This window comes from Branchiostoma floridae, chromosome 4, assembly GCF_000003815.2.
Source record: "Branchiostoma floridae strain S238N-H82 chromosome 4, Bfl_VNyyK, whole genome shotgun sequence".
Lineage (NCBI taxonomy): Eukaryota > Metazoa > Chordata > Leptocardii > Amphioxiformes > Branchiostomatidae > Branchiostoma > Branchiostoma floridae.
Genome location: NC_049982.1, coordinates 22,380,181 through 22,398,733, shown reverse-complemented (window position 1 = coordinate 22,398,733; position 18,553 = coordinate 22,380,181). Strand labels below are relative to the sequence as shown.

Genomic DNA, 18,553 nt, shown 5'->3' with positions numbered 1-18,553 from the left:
CAGTGTGTCCATTCTTGGAGTGGCAGATATGCTCATTTTGTTTTAGAAACTTGAGAAGTTACCATACCTCATTTCTGTCAACCCCGTGTTGCTGCAGTATTTTGACGCATTCGTGATGACCTCGTTGTTCCGCATCTCCAAGAGGGGTGTTGCCCTAGAAGGACGTTGATGTTTTTTGACCAAAATACTTCTAAGAAAACACCGATTTCAGTTTTATATTGAAGAAAAATATGCCTTGGTCATGTGTAAGAATAAAATGAACTTTCCCGCGTCACATATGCAGGGTAATAATTCAATCAACAATTTTTCACTTACCTGCTTGTCCCGTGCAGTCACATCTGATCCAGATTTCAGTAAAGCTGACACAGTTTCATGGTCGCCAGCCCTTGCTGCCATGTGCAGGGGAGTGATTTGCTGTTGTATTTGATACGACAAAGGAATGGCTTATTAAGTATTGTTCTCGTTTGGTTGGACAGAAGCTGCCCTGTGACGTCAGCTCGATAAAAGTAAAATTCTATAAGAACATGACCTGGTAACGTATGGGTACCAAATGTCTGATTTATACAAAATTCATGATCATTTATCATCTATACTTGCGGAGTCAAATGGGGTAACCCATGCGAAGAGATTCTTCTAAAAGGGACATTATGCATGGCAGAATCACTTCAAATAACGATAGATAGTCTACATGAGAAAATAGGCTTGACGTTAGCTAAAAGATATTAGCTATCGTGCAAGTTATAAAACTGAATAAAACAAGTGGTATCATGCACACATGAAGTACGTTATGGTTCCAGAGGTTGTTTGTATCGCTGGATGCAATCCTATTTTGTTGCTTTGTAAAAAAGAGAGTCATGACTAAGTATCATGGCTCATGAGATCAGGCGTTTGCATAATACATGACGTGTGTGTCTGACCCAAAGTGAACGATAACTGGTACCGCACTATGCTCGGTAATGCTACATTATTGTGTGATGAATTGTAGAATATACAGTAGCACAACTACTGACCTCATCGTCCCATGTGTTCACATCTGCACCAGCTGTCAGTAACGCTGATACAGCTTCATGGCACATATTCTCTGTTGCCAGGTGCAAGGGGGTCTTTTGCTGAAAATACAATTCAGATATCAAACATAATCTATGCTTGGTCATGTACACCTTTAAGATCCTTTAAATAACTTATGCCGGTCCCAATGTTGATTGTTCAATACTAAATATACCATTGAGAAGAATTATAGCACTTTTATATTAATTATGCAAATTAGGGTCGAATTTGCATAATTCTTATCTGCTAATGTTCCACCAGCCACAAACTACATATATTACGGGTATTTGGGTCCTATAATGGAAAACACTACAAATATAGATTTCCCTCATTAATTATGCAAATTAAGTGTCAGTTTGCATAATTTGCACTTTAGGATGTACATCTTTGTCAAAGCTAACTACATACCAAATACCATCGTAATTTGTCGTTCCCTTGTTCAGTTATCCTCCTAAGAAGATTTTGAAAAAAATGCTCCTGCAGTTCCAGAGCAACTGTGTGAAAATCAACTCACCCCGAACGGGTCGGACCGGTCCGAGGGCAGTCCGAGCGGTCCGCCTACGTCAAAGCCGTCCGCCCCGCGAGGCTGCCGATCCGAGCGTCGGGCGGCGAACCGTCATTAAGTGGTTCAGCACGTTCGGCAGTTCAGGACCGCCGGACGCCTCGGGCGCCGTAAAACACTTAGAAAAAATTGCCGCGGCCCAGCCAAATTTTGTCTAAGTCCCAAAATTGTATGAAGCCGTGCGACAGCGCCCCCTTCCGTACACTAAGCGCAGCGACCAGAAGAGCGGTACAGTCCGTAGGTGAGACTATTAGACATTGTTAGAGGCATGTTTTACGTCCATTATTACGGGGCAACAGCCAGAGCGGGCGAACACTAATAGTAATAGCGTTGCACTGTCGCCTAAACAATACTAATAGACTAAGTAATCCTATGAAAATAAAATAAAAATGAGATTTTTCTACCTTCAAATCTACAACTTTTCTTCTATATTATATGTTGGCCGCGATTAATGAATGGGCGATGTGTTTTCTTGCATATTCGTTCACCACGCACGGCTATCCGAAGTATAGAGTAGAGTATTATACAATGCTCAATAGAGTAGCAAAAACAAACTGATGGGTCTTCTAGTAAAGTTGACATACACTTATAAAATGCTGTTCATTTTCCAATTTCCAGCTTACAGTGTTGAGTCCCCCTTTGAAGAATCTGCTCCGCTACTCAGTGCAGTTTTTCTGCATGTACGAACGTTGCTCGGAAAGCCCGGCTGTCCAGTGCGCGAGATGATTTTGGCAAACACGGCGATCCCAGTTCCAGGCCGCACCCGCGGAAATAAACAGCGGGTTGATTGACATCCCGCCTGTGAGGCGCACGTGAGAGGCGCTCTGGTGGTCTTCCCACCACACATTGGCCGTTGCCATGGCGCCATGCTGGCGGCAGCCGTTTGATGTGTACAGTGTGGGACAATCTATTTACTGGCTAGCCAATCGCTACGATTTGTACGAAATCAGCCGGAGACGTCGATTTTCACTGCAAATAATGAGCCACATGATTGGTTGTATTAAAGAAACTGAAACTGAAATCCTATGCCCCACTATCAAGTTTCTTGGAAACTCATCTGAATATCGCGAGCCAAAACACGTTGTTCAACCACGTATTTGAGCCCCCTGGTCGTCAATAAGAAGTTTTAAACATACTCAGAAATGTGACAAACGGATAAATTTTACGATAAATTCAAGTGATTCAGACAATGCCAAAATTTTCGCAGTTACATATTGCCACATTTTGTGACATGATTTAGGCTGTGGGCCCTGTCCGAGTTTTATGGACGGGAAAATACGCCTGGGAGAACTGCGACAAATGCCTGTTTACGGCCCCGCCGGGCGGTCTACTGAAGTCGGCTTGCTCTCTCCTTGCAGGAAAATGTTAGTCTCTACCAGTACCAGACTCCGGGTCGCTGGAAAACCGTAGAAATAAAATGAATAGAAGAGTAAGCCGGCCAGAGGAGTGTAGCCGGCCAGGGAACAGTACGCGACCTGCACAGTTTGGATTGCCCATCACGCCCATGCAGCGTTGAGTGCGCGGATCACACCTACATGTTTACCCTCTCGACCATTATTAAAGAGTAATCTGCCACGAAGTACCAGTCTTTCTATGGTATCTCGTACACTACCCAATGCCGTGCATGCAGCATATAAAATCTTTATTGACACGACAAAAGTAGAGCGACTTTCGTAAGGTCTATAACTAAACAGAGATATGAATATCTATAGGTATAATTAAGTCATTGTTACGAAGTCTGTTCTCATGAAGAATTAATATGTTTTTAGTCCTGTTTGTCTCTTCATTTTTCTCTAGCGATAAATGAGAAAAACGTAACAGCAGATACCTCGTGAATAGTCACGCAGTGGTATAGCGAATTACAATTCGGCACTCCGTATTTCGTTTCTAAATCACACGAACGCTATATTGTCCGCTCTGCTGCCGTGTTTGATTTGCTAACTACATTGCCCACGCCAATAGAATCGTTGTCTTCCTGAAGCGCAGTGTAATAAAGAAGAATAAACGACAATACTATTGTAAGTCACCATGGCACCTGAGGTCTTCACCACACACCTCGGGATTGGTCATGCTCGCACGGCGTTAAAAACGGACGGGGAAAAGTTACAGACCACCATTGTTCTCTGTAGAACTAAATATAATCTTTCTACCCTAGGATTGAATAATTGTCTCTGGTACTTTACAAATAGGACGACACTGAGTAGCGCTACGTTTCCAGTGACTGTCATGGTACCAAGCGGCGATTCTGTCCATATCTGCAATGATACGGGATAATGTTGAAAACGTATTTAGCGTCTTTATTGCCTTCCATAACGTCCGGCATTACCTCGCCTTGTGGACAATACCTTACATAATTTGTAAAGTGCGATATTTTGAATGTTTCTCACTTTCTAAAATTTCCACCACAGTTTGGAGTCAAAGCGCAGGCTTTGGCCGAAGAGGAACTTTTTTGTGAGTCGTACTAGTTGGAGCACCTGTCGGACGACCTGACTATCGGTGACTTCAATCGAGTTTTGGTCCTCTGAAATTATCTAAAACTTGTTGAGTTTGACCAGTAATATTCCCCTTGACATTATATGAAGAAAGTGGGACTAAAAACAAGCACAGTGCTGTGTCACGCTAGAGTACAGTATCCAAAACAGGGCACGGGTAACGGTTAGCCGAACATCTGACGCCACCATTTGACATTAAATTTGATGATAAATAATGAATGTCTTATATTGTTGTTAGAAGGGTTAGAACTACTTTATCATTTTGACCTGTACTTAGCTTGAAGAGCACAAACGTACAATAAAGGTCTTCATTCGGAAATATATTACAATACTCGTTAGTCGAAGCGACGACCGGATAAACTTCATAAAGAAACGCCGTGGATGGCTGCATCCATCACGTTACAGGAGAGACAAATCACTACCCGTGCGTCGCAAATTGATACAATGATAGGGGTTGGGGATGGTGACGCACAATCTAGGGGTCGGTGGAATGTTCCCCTGAGAAATTTGGACGCTTCATCCTTCGTAATATGAAAGATTAGAGAACTGCCCTGGATCGGGCCAAGGACAGGCAGATCTCAGGACACGCCACAGTGCCTCCCGAACCGTTCTGAACGTTCGGACCGGCTATCAAGATTATTGTCAGCAGGGTGTCAAGCTTGAAAGACTCTCCTGTCTGCCCCTGGGGATAACATGTGCATTGCGCGTGCGTCGCGGTCATTTTAAATTGAAAATTCATCAGTAAACCGTTTCCTGATGTCCTGTGTTATTTTTCCGCTTTTTAGTCTTATACTAAGGCTAAATGTACAGACTATCATGGATAAGTTGGAAGGGGTGTTACGTGAGGGGTTTTTGTACGTTGTCGTTTCGGGTCAGGCTGCATCAAACTGCCATGGAGAGATGGAAAAGGACTAGGAACATAAACAATTGTGTGGAATTATGTTCTGGTGCCGTTCCAACCGACTGCCGAAACTTCCGTGGAATACGAACGGACTGGAGTACAAACATCCCTTCTTGTTCAAGGCTGAACTGGTAAGAAACTGTTTTACATCGTTTAGCAGTGTTACCAAGTGTGTTGGATGTAAGATAATCAACAACACAGTCTCCTGGCTAACTGTAGCATCCATGTATTTTTTCCGCACTTACTGGGACTCCTGGGGGGGCTGTATTATGCACATGTTTTAGCGCCCATTTTCGTGGAAACACAGTGGTATGACGTAATTTTCACTTGTTGCATCAAAGAGGAAGCCATGTTACATTTTGTACCACGTACCGTTACAAATTATATCATAATGATGTGATTATGATCGTCTTACAATTTCCGCATACACCACTGAATTTTAAATCCATGACGAAGGTTACGAAGTTGTTTCCTCAATGTCCCGGGTTTGATAAAACCTACCTAGTTGGGGCAACGTTCTTGGACTTGTTGAAGCCAGGCGGATCTCTGGACACGCCACAGTAAATCCCGAACCGTCTGAACCGTTCGGACGGGCTATCGGGATTATTGTCAGCAGGGAGTCAAGCTTTAGAGACTGTCCTGTCTGCCCCTGGGGATAAAATTGTGAAATTCCAGCGAAGTTGTTTTCTTCTCTGTGCTTCAGTAGCGTATCTTGGTTGTGTATATGTACAATGTTGTGTAGCAATTAGACTAAACGCACAGAACAAAGACTAAATTGTGGACTAAGCATAGTAAGAATTAGGCCAGGCGTTCATGTCCATGCTTCATATAGAGTAGAGAGAGTGTAGAGTACAACTACAACTGAAAAATATTACTATCAACGTTCCATAGAATTACTTCTGCTCACCATGGCATAACTTCCTCCTTCCTCCTAAGGACGTTATATCCATGTCCTCACGAGCGGAATTTCCCCGACAACAATCCTCCCCGTTTAATATGGTTCCTCCTTACCAACTTTTCAAAAAGCGTTTATTCACTTGTGCCGCAGGTAAAGATTTCGCCTGCTATTCACACATGTGCCTTTGACGGGCATGAAAATCTATCGAGGTTTACGATGTGAAAGTTGAAACGTCTACGTAGGTTAACAATAATCCTCTAGGGTGACGTCTTTCAATCTCTACTCATTCAATCAACATTGTATAATAACACTCGTGGTACTTCTGAAGCCTTCTGAATATCGTTCATTTTACAAAAGTTAATGAAATCACATGCACAATAATTATACACTAGAGACAAGCATATTTTACATCCTATTTGCTTCGCTGAATAATCTAGTAGATTCTAGACTTCTAGTACGGCCGAAGCTCAAAGCTGCGGCCGGACGTTGGTGATTTTGCCACCCCTCCAGAAATTGGAGACCCATCGTAGCGTGACATTTTGATTCCCGCCCTACGAATCGGTCTGGTAGGCGGCTGTCCCCGGAGACCAGTTCTGCTGGGATTAGGAAGGAAAGCTTTATGGGAACACCGGACCGTCTTGTCAAAAGTCGCTTGTGCGCAAAAGTCGATTTACTGACGAAAGATTCCGATAATAATTGTGCAGACGTTTTATAATACGGACAGCATGACACCCAGCGGAGATGGTTGCTAATTATTTTGTCGGTCGCCACGCAATGATGGACAGCGGCACGCCTCTATTCCTAAAGTTTGGCGCGATGTGGGTGTGGCCTAGCCACTGACTCGTAAATTGATATCTGGATCGTATTTTCCCGTCTTTGAATAACTTGCTCGTGAAAAAAGGCAAGAAACACAAAGGAAATGGATATAATGACGACATCATTCTTAGTGGTATTCCTGCCAATGGATGTGCAAACTGTGCCAAAAATTAACATGTGGAACGTAAAATAAACAGCAAGCAACGAGTTATAGACATGTGCGCACGTGTCGGGCGGCTGTCCCAAAGGACCGGGAGGTTTCAATCAAGTGTGGGAGAGTTCAATTCACGTATGGTGGCCAGCACCTATATCAAAACTAGTCTTATTTTAGACACGTAGAATAATCTTTCGTGGCACGAGATTTACATATATTACCATTCAATATTTAGATACAACTTTCTTTCAAAAAAAGTTCAACACACACCAACAAAATGTTTGGCTTCTTCATAGGATCACCTTCTTGTTTACGTTTGAATTGGGGTCAATGAACCTTCGCCGCCGCTGGGTGCGTAACGTGCCCAAGCGTTGGCATGAATATATTAGGGCATTCAATGATCTTTATAAATGAGTCTTCTAGATTACGGACTTGAATGTATATCATATATTAGTGATACTGTGATAGTGTCTCCACCACATGTTTGGTAACCACGCTTCAGTCGGAAAGACATCAGAAATTTGCTTTGTACATGGTTTGTGCGGGCGATCAAATGTTTCCTGGGACTCCGCACGCACATAACGTCAAAGTGAGGGCACATGTGATTTACATTGATTGTCTTGCGGCTGGTGTCATTCTGTGATATAACCTCCTTGGTAACTTCAAGTCGTCATTGATATCATGTCTATAGGAGCGCTGGCGGCAGGGGGATGAATTGCATTCAAATTCTTTCTATTTTGTAACGGCATTCCGGCGGTTCAGACCGTCCGAACTGTTTGGGCAGCGATTTCCATTTCACAACAGCTCGATTTTACGCATTCCACGGGTGTTTGGGAGGTACAGTTTCCTTGTAAATTGGTGGTTCGCGGTAGTCCGCAGACGTCCGAACCGGCGCCCCGCGGTGCTCTGCACGCCCCCAGACGGTTCGGATCGCTTTGTTGCTATGGGAACCGCCCGTTCGGCCGTCCGGCCCGGGCGGAGCCGTACGGGCTCGGACCGTTCGAACGGCCCGCTCCAGGCCGCCGCCCGAAAGCGTTCGGCCCAGCGTCGGTCCGGTCCGACCAACCCGTCCGACCCCCGAACTATTGCATGGTTCGAACTGACGGTTCATGCCCGTCCGGACTAGTCCTGGACGGGCAAATTTTCGCGGTAGGGGACCCAAACATACACCACATATTCCTTGCGTCACAAGCTATCTGCCATCCAAAAATTACGACCACAGCACATTCAGGTCAAAAGTTCCAAAAAACGCATTTTTTCTGCAGTACCAAGGTCACATACCAGGGGGCCCAAAATTGACCTTGACCTTCGTCTTTCCAATACCTACCCACATACCAAATATCATGACAATCCATCCAGAGGTTCTTGAGTTATGCTGACCACAAATATCCGGAAACACAAACAAACAGACACACAGACAGACAGACAGACAGACAGACACACTCAAAACTATATGTCCATTTTTCATGGAGATAACAACAAAAGCTAGTGTACATACCTCATCATCCCATATGTTCACATCTGCACCGGCTGTGTGTAAAGCTGTTACTGTTTCAGGGTGGCCATTCATGGCTGCCACATGCAGGGGAGTTCTTAGCTGTGAAACACATGTATCTGTAAATATGCACTTCAAAAGACATCCACTTGTACATGTCACCTGATGATTCTTCCGTAGATCAATGTTGGTAATCAACTGATGATAGTTTCTGTCATGTCCCTCGCTACTAAAAACGTGTATCAATTCAACTTGTAAGGAAATTTAAAGAACAGTAATTTCGTATACCTTATCGTTCCGCGCATTCACGTCTGCATTGGCTGCCAACAAAGCTGACAGGGTTCTAAGGTGACCATTCCGGGCTGCCAAGTGCAGGGCAGTCCTTAGCTGTGAAACACATTCAACATTTCCAAAATGACCACAAGAAGAGTAGACTTATAATAAGTTTGTGACAAATTTCATTAAGTACAGCTACCAGTTTTTAGTTGTATAAAAGTGATGTCTCAGGAACTCTTACATTATAAATACAGAAATATCTAGAAAAAAGTCCATCTATTTATCAATATTTACATATTTGTTATAACCTACCCATTTGTCCCTGATGGTTGTATCTGCGCCGGCTTTCAGTAAAGTTGATACAGTTTCATGGTGGTCATTCTCGGCTGACAGATGCAGGGGAGTGTTTTGCTGCAACCCAGTAAGATTCGATTGGTATGGTAAAGTGCACAATGTTGTTTCAAACCTTTTTTTATCAATTTACGATTACGAATGTAAATGATGCAATCTGATATTTGAATGTTGAATGGTGCAATCTAAGTTAAACAGAATTCAATCAGTTATCCAACTTATAGCCGTACCTGTCACTGTGTGTCCTGTGTTGTTTTGTGCATTAGTTGTTTTCAAGATTGACTTTTTAGAGTCTCTTACATGCAGCAACTATATATTCCATACTACTACTATATTAGCAGAAAAAATTTCTAAACATTCAAACATTAACGATAATGCAAAACTGCGTGTTTGGAACGGTAAATGACTGAAATCAAACTGGAAAATTTCAGAGCCAGGAAGTTTAATTGATCAACTTAGGATTAATTCGAACACATAGTTTCTCTTTCTTATTACATTGATAAAAATGTTCTGAAAGTAGTAGTCAACAAGAAACAAGTTAACAAACCAAACGGCGGCCAGCAGCATTAGGATTGATCCCCTCTGCTAACAGCTGTATGACCCTGGTAGTCTGGCCTTTCTCTGCCGCTCCTCGTAATGCCTGTGGTAAGGAAGGGTACAGTAATTAGCACACACACACACACACACACACACACACACACACACACACACACACACATACATACATACACACATATATATATATATATATATATAACTTTATATATATATATATATATATATATATATATATATATATATACAGAGACAGAGAGACAGATTCTGTACATAAAACAAAAATTTTAACAGAAAAATACATATAACGTTTACCTGCCGCTCAAATGCCACATTTATAGCAGCCTGTAAACCAACATGTTTTTAAAAAATGAAACTACCTCTTCTTTCCTCTCCCTCTCTTTCTGATCTCTGATTGATCCAGTATTTAGCATCGGACGAGAGGAGCTTGCTGCAGCAGGACTGGTTAGATCGGCCGAGGTGCTCTTTCCTGGTGCACAAATATACATGTGATTTATTCATGCGTCCAGGTGTGAGCCATACACAAGCATGCATACATAGGAAATACGGATGGGGTATTAAGTTTAATGACATATGCGGCCATACCCTATATGTGGTGACAATTAGGACTGTCATTGATATCGTTTCCTGACCTACTATACCCTCTTAAACTTACTAGCTAAACGTCAAATTTGACTGGAGCACAGATAAGATTTTAAAACAGATACAATTAGGAAGATCAGTTGGTTGTATTAGAGGAAAACTATTAATGTTACCAGTTACTACTTAATCCAATGTGCCTGGCTAACATTGTGATAGTTTTATTCTTACCTGTGGAGGTACTCTCATTCTTCGCCGTATCGCTTGAAACATTTGTCGGTGGTTTCTGTTTGCTTTCTCCCTTGCTCCAGCGATAATTGCCAATGAATCTCTAAAATGACACAAGAGTTTACTGCATTATGGATGTTTCAACATGCTTCTGGGATAGTATTGTTTAATAACATATTGGGCCATACCGCTGTCATTGATATCGTTTCCTGACTACTATACCCTATTAGCCGTAGGTAAATTTGTCGGCAAGAAGCATAGTCAGAATTGGATATGTACATGTATTTTAATTAGTAAAAAATTGTTTATTTAAGAATAATAAGGGTAAAGTGATTGCACGTTTGAATGTCATGAAAATATCGTTTTTTTTCCTTGCTGTGAAAAAAAAAACCTAATTAAGTCCAAACTACAAGCGCAGGCACATACATTGTACATGTTACCCTATGGACATGCCAAGTCTTTGTACAACTCTGGGCAGGAACTATCTTACCGCAACCTGGGCAACAGTTTTCCCAGTCTGTTTTGCAGCTTCGTGCAGCAATGGATCTTTGATGCTAGCTGTGGTCATTCCTCGTTCCTCGTAAAACTGGACAAGTACAGGATCAAATGCTCTCTTCTGCCCAGTGCTTCCCTGAGAATACCATATTAGAGAGGCTTTATAATGTTGAATATGGTTCGATAATCCGACCTCTACAACTGGGTAAAACATTGGGATGGCGCCACCAACTGACCAGTCTGTCTAACCGGTCCGGACCTTTAGCCTAGCGGTTAGTGTGTTGGGTCCGTGAGCTTGCGGGCCCGGGTTCGATACCGGGAGACAGTGGATTGCACAACTCGGCCCGTGTTTCATGTGGTTAGGTGTCGTTGACCTAACGGTACTCCTTATCTTGATTTCCATCTGATTCAGTTTGCATTTACATGTGGCGATTACAAGTTAGTGACTTTATCATATATTGTACGTCTAGTATTGATTCGCGCTACCAGTTCATGCTATTCAGACGCTGTCACTCAAAACATTTGGATGTAATCTAGGTACCTTATCCATTTGTGGAGATTGAATTGTCTTTAAAGTATTGTTTACATGGATGTTTAATTTTCATCATAATTTCAAAGATAAATATATGGTACTTGGCACTAAACCATCATGACAATAAATCTGAACTTAAAAGCGCAGGCCGCAAAATAATAACGAATATCAAACCGTTTTCTTTGTGCCTTTCTCAGGTTCGTGTAGCTGCAATACTTCCACGGACTTGGGACGACGTTGGCCGCCCAGCTCTTGAAAGTTTTTGCCCTGAAAAGACATATCATTAAGCATAAGATTCGTTCCAAGTACTGCACATTTTGTAATGTGTTATAAATAACATAGTACACATACTATTGCTTAGAGAATAAAACAATTTAGATACTAGCTTCTATATGTTATGTTATGTGCATGGATATTATGTTATGTGCATGGGTAGGACTATACAAGAAAGTGTCTGCTTTATCTGGTTGTTTGCAATATGGAAAGAAACAGTTGTCGAGTCAGCAAGTAAATCATTTTCCTAGATTAACATCCTCCACATTTGATAGATTAACACTAATTCAGAAGCTGCAATAGCACATACAAAGTAATTTTAAAAATCATAAACTTAGTGCAAGCAAAGAATGTTGATTGTACCATACCTTCACAGCTTCACCGGCACCTTGTGACGCTATTGTTTCTGTATGTCGTCTCACGTCAGCTTGTTGAGTACTGCTTTCCTGTAGAACACACAGGTAAAGGATGGCAACATGATGTACTGGAAGTTTGTCACATTCCTTATTAGAGCTCAGTCATTTGCAATTTGTCATCGAAAAGTCATAAAGGTGAAATCTTACATGATAGTACAGGTGATGGTGTACATGCTGTTGCACGACAACGTTTGGGGCACCCCGGTCAGTCTGTGCAGTCACACTCGCACCAGCTGCCATTACACCTACTGCAGGTCCATGTTTACTAGCCAAGGTTGCCGTGTGGAGGGACTTGCATTGACGAAAAATACAGACACAGTTGGATGAATTGCAGTTATCAATAAAATTAGTACCTGCATCTAATACTACTTCCCCTTACTTCTACAGCATGTTTATTTACCTTAGATGTAAGATGTAAAACTGCACAAAATATGTCTTACTGAAACAATATCTGAGGATAACCATTAAGTTGCCAACATTACATCATTGCATTACCACATACGAATCAAGTCACGCATGTACATGTTCTATTACACATGCGAGACAACAGGAAACGAGAATCGACTAACCAAAGAGCTACTTGCAGGATAAGGGCTGGCTCCCTCCACGAACTCTTGTTTAACTTTCACCGTGTCTCTGTTGTCTGTGCTCTGTAGTGGAGATGGTTTGGTAGGCATTAAACAGCACATATCATTACCCCACACATGATCATATCTTAAGTAAGTAGGCAACATGTGTAATGGACAATATACCATGATATATGTTACATCATGATATATACACACAGATATACAATACGTATTAGTTATGAAAAATACACTGTTGCCTCTGAGTGTATGTTGTTCTATTGTTAGGAAGTCTACATCTTAAGAAGGTCTAACCTACCTTCTCTTCCCTCCCATGGTCTTCTGTAGCTGTTGCAATATTCAGCCCCTGACAAGAGACACTTGCTGCACTGTGACTTGCTGACTCAGATTCCAGCATGTTCGTCTTTTCAGCTGTAGAAGTACATGAATGTAAATACAACTGTTCCAAATACATGTATTTCCATCACCATGTCAAACTTATCATGTACAAATCACTTATGATTTCAAGGCAAAATTTTAATACCGGTTCAAAATATAGATCAGCTTCTCAGAACAACTGAGTGAAAAAGTATATTGGTATCAGTCAACTGAAATCAATCAGACCTAGTTACCCCTCATCTTATCGCTTGCTACCTTTGCCTTTCTCTACATCATGTACATACATTGAAAAAATAACTGACTACTTAAAATCGCTATTTCTTTTAAATTGCCGTGACATACATCCTAAGTTGCTAAAAACAGAATCTGGCACATTCCTTTCACTGTTTCCAATTTGTGCTCATTCTATTCTTACCGGTGAGACTACTCTTTTTGGCTACTGCGATGCTTGAATCTTCTGCTGGTGATTTCCGTTTACGTTGAAGCCCCTTACTCCTGCGGTAACTGCTGATAAAATTCTGGAATAGTAGTAGAAACAGTTACTCCCAAGTTAAGCTTGTTGCCAGTTTGCATCATTGAAAATTTTTGTCTTTTCTAAATGAATCTTAATGCCTATTGTTGCAAACAAAAGTCGTATGCATCCTTACCTTAACTTGGTCAACTGATTTTCCAGTCTGTTTTGCTGCTTCTTGTACCAATGGATCTTTACCACTTGCACTGGTCATTCCTCTTTGCTCATAGAAATGAACGAGTACAGGATCAAATCCTCTCTTTTGTTTAAGACCCTGAAAACACAGTATTGGGGATGCCTCGTAGTATCAAGTGTCCGAAAGAAAGAAGGACAGAAAGAAAGAAAAAACAGGTGCATGCAGCCATAATCACAGAACAATAAGTTTAACCTAAAGCAAATGAAGGGTATTTCTGGGACAGTGCAATAAGCACACAAAACACATTCATGCAAAAAAATCAGCTGTGACGTGCCAACAGTCGGTTCTAATATAGCTTTGTTAAAGATCCTCCGACAAAATTGTACGACAAATGTGAAATTGGCCTGTAACTACATGTAAAGGTGCACTCTCACCGGACGTGGGGCACGCTTGCGGCATTGCGGGGTTCGTTAACTGCGTCACTATTTTCTCCGATTTTTTATTTCAGATATTGCTTAATACGTAAAAGTATGACACAGAGGACGACAAAATACACAACAAGTAAGAAAATTCGTTCTGTATCTCTGAAATTCATTGAGATCTTTCGAACCATGCAATGTCGCAAACGTGCCAAACGTCCAGTGAGAGTGCACCTTAAAACATCAGAAATTTCACAAGACAGAAACTTGCAACCTTCGTTATCAACACAGCATGAACTTAATTACTCACGAATTGTTTGAAACTCAATATTACAATATTACAAGTACCGTAACATTAATGTCAGATGATTTGGCTGTAAGTTAATCGTACGTATAATCATAGGAATTGAACCATCTCCCCACCTTGTTCGTGCTGTCCTCATCAGCCTTCTGTATCGCCTCCACACACCCCGAGTGACCTCGTTTCTCAGCCTCTCGAATTGGGGTGTTGCACTGAAAATACATTTGACACTTTTTATCCTCACAACTTAAGCTACAAAATGGCTGTTCTTCTTCGTGCGATTCCATAACCTTAGGATGGACTCTCTGTTCTAACACTCATATGAAATTAAAGACCTTTCAATGGACCACAAGTTCAAGTTAAATTATACAATCAGTCAATCGACCTACCCACTTGTCTTGTACATTGACATCTGCACCAGCCATCAGTAAAACAGACACGGTTCTGCAGTCACCATGCCAGGCTGCCAGGTGCAGGGAAGTCTTTTGCTGTGGAGCATATTTTTAAACGGTGTTTAACGATGGCAACAGGACAAAGGGCAAGGATGGTGGCTCAAATATGAAGCCTGCAAGGTCAGTGTTAAAACACACATTCCTATATCATCTGGGGAGATCCATAAACAATATGACTCCATATTAGCAGAAAATGTAATTTCGCTGATGGATCTAGGCTAGCATGGGTGAGTTTGGCTTCAGTGTTGATAGTAACTCCTAAAACTACCATGTGAAAAAAGCACAATTTAGATGATGCTTCAGGAATACACAATATACAACTGCGGCAAAATACCCAATGAAATCGAGTACATGCAACTACCTCTTCGTCCCGTGCATTCACATCTGCATTAGCTGTCAGTAACGCTGAGGCTGTCTTATGGTGACCATTCATGGCTGCCAGGTGCAGGGGAGTCCATTGCTGTAAAGTAAAATTAGGTCGATGACTTTTATTATGTTGTATTGCCATCACGATCTGGATGCAGTTCAACATAAACTTATCAAAAGTTGATAACATCAATATCAGTAACTCTCATGCATACTGTCACATACTCTAACTACAAAAATTGTTTTCTTAATGACATGTAGTTACACTCAATCTGCCGACCTGATTGGTAACAGCGTTAACATCTACACCATGAGACATCAGCAGAGCTCTGACAGTCTCATGGCAGCCGTTCCTAGCTGCAAGATGTAGAGGAGTTCTTTGCTGTAAAACACATGAGATTTTGGTCACACAAACGTAACGAGATTTCGGCGATTCATACGTACCTCCATGAAACAATTCAATTCTGTAAGTGACTTAGTAAGCAACATACAATACATAATCTATGCATGGTTATGTGCACTTTTAACTAATGCCACAAGTATGAATGTACTACCATTCACCATTCAGATGAATTAGATCACTTGTGTATGAATCATATTTCAGCCATACCATAGGTATGGTGACATATATTGTATTCGTAATGTTTCTTCTTTCTTTCTTCTCCATATATATATATATATATATATATATTTCCTGTCAAATCTTCAAAGCAAACTATCTCAGTCGTTCCTGGACCGAATGACCTGAAATATGGCACAAAGGTGGAGTGGGCCAATACCCTTAGGCGTTTTTTCTTTCATTTTTTTATATCTGCCTTAAAAATGAGGTTTTTAGCTATTTTTATGTATATTTTGACCCCCTGTACCCTGGTACTACAGCCGAATGACCTGAAATTTGGTACAGAGGTGCCTTGATCATATACTCACATATATTCAACTACAGTCTTAGCATACGGTTTTGAAAAAAAAGACATTTTTTTGCTCCTGTACCCTGGTTTTACAACCAAATGACCTGAAATTTGGGATAAGAGTGCCCTACACATATTCATATGTGGATTCAATAACAATTTTGGCATACAGTACAACAAAGTGCTTAATTTTGCTTTTTTTGGGGGGGGGGCATTTTTCGACAAAAATATAGGACATTTTTGACTCCTGTACCCTCGTTTTAGAACAAAATGACCTGAAATTTGGTAGAGGGGTGCTCTAGATATTTATTTATTTAAAACTTTTGGCATGAACAACTTAAAAATTATATATTTGACGATTTGGGGGGTTATTTTCCAATGGCCAGAGGAGTCAACGACCTCAACCTCAAGGTCGTTGACCTCACCTCATGCCTGCACATGCATACCTGGACATATTCATCATAACTAAATCAAGTAAAAGCCAATCAATAATCAATATCCAGAGGGGAATTCGGCAGTCAATCAGCAAGCCAGGTGTTATCTGGAAGAGTCCATTCTTGAACGGAGGGGTGCATTGGATTTTATTTTTTTAATTCATCTTCGGACTAGTGATTATGTAAAGTCTTTGTGGGAGTATTTTTGGACTGGTCTATTTTGCAATTTTACATGGAGTGTGCTGGAAGAGTCCATTCTTACACGGAGGGGGCCCCAGAGCAAGCCGCTAGGGGGCCCAAACCTATATTCCCTTTTCCTTACGTCACAAGCTATCTGCCACCAAGAAATAAAGACCATAGCATGTTCAGGTCACAAGATACAAAAAATCGAAGTTCTGCTGCAGTACCATGGTCACACACCAGGGGGCTCAAAATCGACCTTGACCTTTGTCTTCCAAACACCTACCCACATACCAAATATCATTACAATCCATTACAATCCATTCAGAGGTTCTAAATTATGCTGACCACAAATATGCGGACACACACACAGACAGACACACAGACACACACACAGACACAGACACGCCAAAAACTATACCTCCATTTTTCATGGAGGTAAAGATAAAGCAACAAAATACAAGTTCTTATTCAGTACCAAGGTCAGCCGCCAAAGAAACCTCAATCTTTTACTGAGGTATAGTAATATATATTCATACTGTGTTGAACCACAGTTGATAAGATGTAACTTGAATTATAGATATACTGCGTAATGCATAATATAGTCATGCTGCCTACCTCTGTGTCTCGTGCATTCACATCCCCACCGGCCTTCAGTAAAGCCTTTACGGCTTCAAGGTTGTCATTTCCAGCAGCCATGTGCAAGGGAGTGCTTTGCTATAAAACATTTCAGATAGACTCCAGTATGGGAAAAGGACCGACTAAAGTAAATGTTGGTCAACAATGATAATGTCAACAATGGCTGCAATTAAGTATTACACTACAATCTGCCCTAATTGCCCCCAAAAATATGTACCACAACAGCCAATGTACCAACCTCCAAGTCCTTTGCATTTACGTCTGCAAAAGCTACCAGTAGAGCCCGGACAGTTTCGTGGTGGCCCTTTGTAGCTGCATCGTGCAGAGGGGTGATATGCTGTAAAACACATCAGATTGTGTTCGGAAAGTCATCAGGATGGACTGCATTTATATAGATGATGATATCCTTGCTGTTTCGGGAGCATGTTATATTTTACAGGAAGGAGTTGCTAGCCCTTCCGGTTTAGGCAACTCCTCGAACAAGAAACCCTCATTTTAAAGGACTGCCGGAAGTCGAATGCGGCCCCAACCGAGATGCCCTATCCAGGCTTGAACCGGGGTCTTCAAGTTCAACTAATTGGAACCAGGAGCTCAAAGGCGTGGCTGATAAGAGTTGAGCTACAGGAACTATGAGCCCTTAAGCTGACAGAAGCCGCCATGTGGAATCTTCCATTATACACCAACTCGTATATTGAGTGTAAAGTTACATGTACCCACCGCTATGTCTCGTGAGTTCACATCTGCACCAGCCACCAGTAGAGCTTGTACAGTTTCATGCTGGCCATTGACAGATGCCTCATGCAGAGGAGTCCTTTCCTGTAAGACACATTAAAAACTTGAATGATATTCCAAATCTTGAAATACTCACGGTAGTTTTCTTTACGCTGGTTTCATGGCACTGTCAACATGTGGTTTTGTTTTGAACATGAAACATCCTTTCCACTCCTACTACGAATTTAGATCCCCGCATTAGAAATACTACATGAATTTCTAGTATCTCGCAGAAATTATAACAGTCATCATAAGATAAAAAGAGTACAATAAATTGTATAATACGAGAACACACAGTGCCGCACAATAGTCCATTTAACTACCTTAGAGTCCCTGCTGTTCACACCCACGCCAGCGGCCAGCATAGCTGAGACAATTTG

At 41.5% G+C, this 18,553-nt stretch overlaps 1 protein-coding gene and 1 long non-coding RNA gene across 2 annotated transcripts in view; both read right to left on the bottom strand.

Moving 5' to 3' along the window:
- LOC118413638 overlaps positions 1–13,853 on the bottom strand; it is a 14,897-nt gene extending 1,044 nt beyond the window's left edge. The window contains exons 1-17 of the mRNA XM_035817164.1: positions 13,704–13,853; positions 13,472–13,574; positions 12,977–13,089; positions 12,661–12,741; positions 12,202–12,382; positions 12,044–12,159; positions 11,577–11,669; positions 10,866–11,006; positions 10,379–10,478; positions 9,928–10,037; positions 9,540–9,632; positions 8,954–9,052; positions 8,654–8,752; positions 8,369–8,467; positions 1,011–1,109; positions 316–414; positions 68–154 (exon numbers count right to left, since the gene is read on the bottom strand). Coding sequence (XP_035673057.1) covers positions 68–154; positions 316–414; positions 1,011–1,109; positions 8,369–8,467; positions 8,654–8,752; positions 8,954–9,052; positions 9,540–9,632; positions 9,928–10,037; positions 10,379–10,478; positions 10,866–11,006; positions 11,577–11,669; positions 12,044–12,159; positions 12,202–12,382; positions 12,661–12,741; positions 12,977–13,089; positions 13,472–13,574; positions 13,704–13,781 — 1,791 coding nt within the window. The 5' untranslated portion in view covers positions 13,782–13,853. The remainder of the gene's footprint in view (positions 1–67; positions 155–315; positions 415–1,010; positions 1,110–8,368; positions 8,468–8,653; positions 8,753–8,953; positions 9,053–9,539; positions 9,633–9,927; positions 10,038–10,378; positions 10,479–10,865; positions 11,007–11,576; positions 11,670–12,043; positions 12,160–12,201; positions 12,383–12,660; positions 12,742–12,976; positions 13,090–13,471; positions 13,575–13,703) is intronic.
- Positions 13,854–15,242: 1,389 nt separating this feature from the next.
- LOC118414255 lies at positions 15,243–18,238 on the bottom strand. Its single transcript, XR_004830927.1, has 5 exons — positions 18,120–18,238; positions 17,641–17,739; positions 17,382–17,480; positions 15,522–15,623; positions 15,243–15,335 (listed from the first exon to the last, which is right to left on the bottom strand). It is a non-coding gene; the product is annotated as an uncharacterized LOC118414255 (long non-coding RNA).
- Between the last annotated feature and the right edge of the window lie 315 nt (positions 18,239–18,553).